The 2,937-nt window shown below is 56.2% G+C and overlaps 1 protein-coding gene across 1 annotated transcript; it reads right to left on the bottom strand.

Annotated features, from left to right (window-relative positions):
* Window positions 1-402: 402 nt before the first annotated feature.
* On the bottom strand, window positions 403-2,734 carry LOC123182363 (protein NUCLEAR FUSION DEFECTIVE 4). Its single transcript, XM_044594904.1, has 2 exons — window positions 1,335-2,734; window positions 403-1,125 (listed from the first exon to the last, which is right to left on the bottom strand). The coding sequence occupies exons 1-2, from the start codon at window positions 2,489-2,491 to the stop codon at window positions 675-677; spliced, it is 1,608 nt and encodes a 535-aa protein (XP_044450839.1). The 5' UTR covers window positions 2,492-2,734; the 3' UTR covers window positions 403-674.
* Window positions 2,735-2,937: the final 203 nt, after the last annotated feature.

The following is a 2,937-nucleotide window of genomic DNA, read 5'->3' as shown; positions in this document are numbered from 1 at the left end:
TGATAGACCGGGTAAAACTTTTGTGTTGATCGCGACATGATGTGCATGGAACTGTATTACTGTTGTAGGATATACATGTTGGCGTTTTACGTATCTGAATCTCCGTTACAAGGGGCAAATGCATCCTCCATTAGCCGAGTTCAGAAACCTGAAGACTACACGGTGCAAGGACAAAATAAAGACTGAACTGAACTCCCTTTGGTATATCGAAACAGGCAAACAAAGTAGTAATCTAAACGCTCTTATAATGTATACAGAGAAAGTACTATTTTCAGCCACAACAGAGTATTAGAGTATCTATTTATGCCTGATAACAACTCGCTGGTAGATGTACTCGGACGTTTGGAAATATGGTTGGATGATCATGATTCACGAAAAACTTTTAAAAACTATATCCAGAGGTCCATTTTAACAGAGATTCACCGGCAACTTTATTCAACACAAACCGTGAATTTCAGCATCCAGTTCTATATATATGCGTGTGCTCTGTTCTGTTCTTTTACATGCGTCGAGCTTCGCAGATCCTCTACCGAGAAGTTCAGTCAAGAAAACTAACAAAACAAAACAAACAGAATGTTTCCCTAGTGGAAAAAAAGGGAAAGAAACAAGAAGATGTTACATCACCTAGCTACGGAGATCTTTTTTTTATTCACTCGATCATGTGGCGCCTAGAGCTACACCCCTGCGCTACCAGAAACTTCTGGTCCCTTGTTACCGCCGCTCCTCTTGCCGGAGCGCGCGTACAGGGCGGCGCAGAGCGCCGTCCCGACGGCGCACGTGAGGCCCCAGAGGAGGAAGGTGTCCCGGTAGCAGGCGGGGCCGATGCAGCTATTGCCGCCGCGCGCCTCCCGCTGGTAGAGGAACCCGGCGAGGTAGCCGAAGCAGAGCGAGCCCACGGGGATGTTGGCCACCAGCACGTTGTGGTTCACCCCGAAGTTCTTGGTGCCGAACAGCTCGCTCGTCGCCGACACCGCCACCGAGGTGATGGCGCCCGTGCACGTCCCGATCACCGCCGTGCTCGTGTACAGCAGCATGTCCCTCGGGTCCATCAGCAGGAAGAAGGCCCCGGCCATCGGCGCCATCAGCGACGCCATCGACGCCGTCCTCGATATCGAGTAGCCGCTCCTGCTCATGTCAAAACATCTTTTAATTAGAACCTAGTACTACCAAGTACAGTAATACTCCCTCGGTTCCAAATTAGATAACCCAATTTTGTATTAAAGTTAGTACAAAGTTGAGTCATCTATTTTGGAAGGGAGGGAGTAATAAACAAAGACTGCTGAAGATTATTCAAGGTGACAATGAAGAGAGCAGAGCGAGTGAGGTGGACTCACTTTGCGGTGTAGTAGTCCAGGAAGGCGGGAAGGAGGCGGCCGAAGAATCCGAAGGAGGACGACAGGGAGACCAGAGTGGAGGGGTCGCCGAGGCGGCGGGACTCGGCGATCTGGCCCAGGTTGTTGAGGAAGACCAGACCCAGCGTGCCACTGAACATGTAGCTGAAGAAGTACATCCAGAAGTCGAGCCTCCGTAGCAGCCCGAGGCCGCCGACCTCCTCCTGACCTCCCTGCTCCATGCCGGCGGCCACCTTCTCCTCCTCCTCCTCCTCCTTGACGTTGCTGGCCACCTCGATCTCCTTGTTGAGCCAGCACATGCCGTTCTCGCCGAGGTCGTGCACTCTGTGCACCCTCTTGTTGGCCGCCTCCCGGATCTTGGCCATGCTCTCCCGGACCCTCAGCGCCACCGGGATCAGGATCGGGACGGCCAGCATCACGTAGAGGCTGATCAGGTGCTCCTTGGACGAGACCCCTAGGGACTTGGACCCTATGCTGCCCACGACGGCGCACGCTCCGGTGGCCAGGGTGATGGCGAACATGGCGAAGAACCCGAAGTCGGTCCTCTTGCCGCTCCCGGGCTTCACCACCCGGAGCGACGGTATCACCAGGAGGGTGACGAGCATGGGCACGACGGCATTGAGGAGCAGGTACTTCTTGGCCTGGGAGTAGCGGAGCCCCTTGAGCGTGTCCTCCATGGTGGTGTAGAACTTGGCGCTGAGGCCGAGGTAGCTGGTGGCGAGGCTGACGGCGACGCGGCTGTCGGAGGGGAAGTTGTTGATGCAGATGAGGTAGCAGACGGTGTTGATCCAGCAGATGCCGTTGCCGGCGAGGGAGGTGAGCACGAACAGGTGCCAGTAGGCGAGCCGGGGGCTGTCCAGGAACAGGAACTGGACGCCGTACCCCACGAGCCCGAAGGCGGCGCCGACGACGGCAACGAGCCAGAGAGGCACGTAGAGCGCGGCGACGCCGGCGAACCAGCCGAAGAGCTTCCCGGCGTCGGAGGCGAAGGCGAGGAAGTTGAGCTGCACCTGGGAGATGCCCTTGACCGTCTTGAGCTCAGACGAGTAGACGGGGAAGTCGGAGTTGGGGCCGTTGATGGTCTGCAGCCAGACGCTTCCCACCAAGCTCAGCCAATGGACTGAGGTCGGAGACGACATGATTTTTGCTTCCCTCTCTCCCTGGCTGGCAAGCTACCGGCGCAGGCTAGCGGGTGGAGGCGTGGTACTTATGCGGCCTCCACGATCCACCGGACGGCGATAAACGCGCGATGGCGACGGCGCTCGACGGATGGACGGGTCGGCTTAATGGCTGTGGCCGGCCACGATGGAACGATCGATCGATCAGGATAGATCAGCGCTGCCTATGTGCTTTCCTAGTGTGCTCTCCAATTGATGTCTCCATTATGGGCTGTGGCGCGCAGGTTATATAGTGCTCCGGGCCGTGGATCGCGTGACATGACATGACATGCTCCGGCCGGGATTGGCAACGTTGAAAAGATTGGTGGTAGGAGTGAGTAGTAAGCCGGGCGAGACCAGACGCTTTAACAACGTACGTGAAGGATTCAAACTGCTGGGTTCTGGCTCACATGCACTCATGGGAGCCG

This window comes from Triticum aestivum, chromosome 1D (genome assembly GCF_018294505.1).
Source record: "Triticum aestivum cultivar Chinese Spring chromosome 1D, IWGSC CS RefSeq v2.1, whole genome shotgun sequence".
NCBI classification, from domain to species: domain Eukaryota; kingdom Viridiplantae; phylum Streptophyta; class Magnoliopsida; order Poales; family Poaceae; genus Triticum; species Triticum aestivum.
Note: the sequence above shows the minus strand (reverse complement) of the source record. Positions and strands in the feature narration are given on the sequence as shown.

Coding starts and splice junctions, on each gene's coding strand:
- LOC123182363 (XM_044594904.1), bottom strand. CDS start 2,491: ATGTCGTCTCCGACCTCAGTCCATTGGCTGAGCTTGGTGGGAAGCGTC. Junction 1,126..1,334: donor CTGGACTACTACACCGCAAA/GTGAGTCCACCT, acceptor TGACATGAGCAG/GAGCGGCTACTCGATATCGA.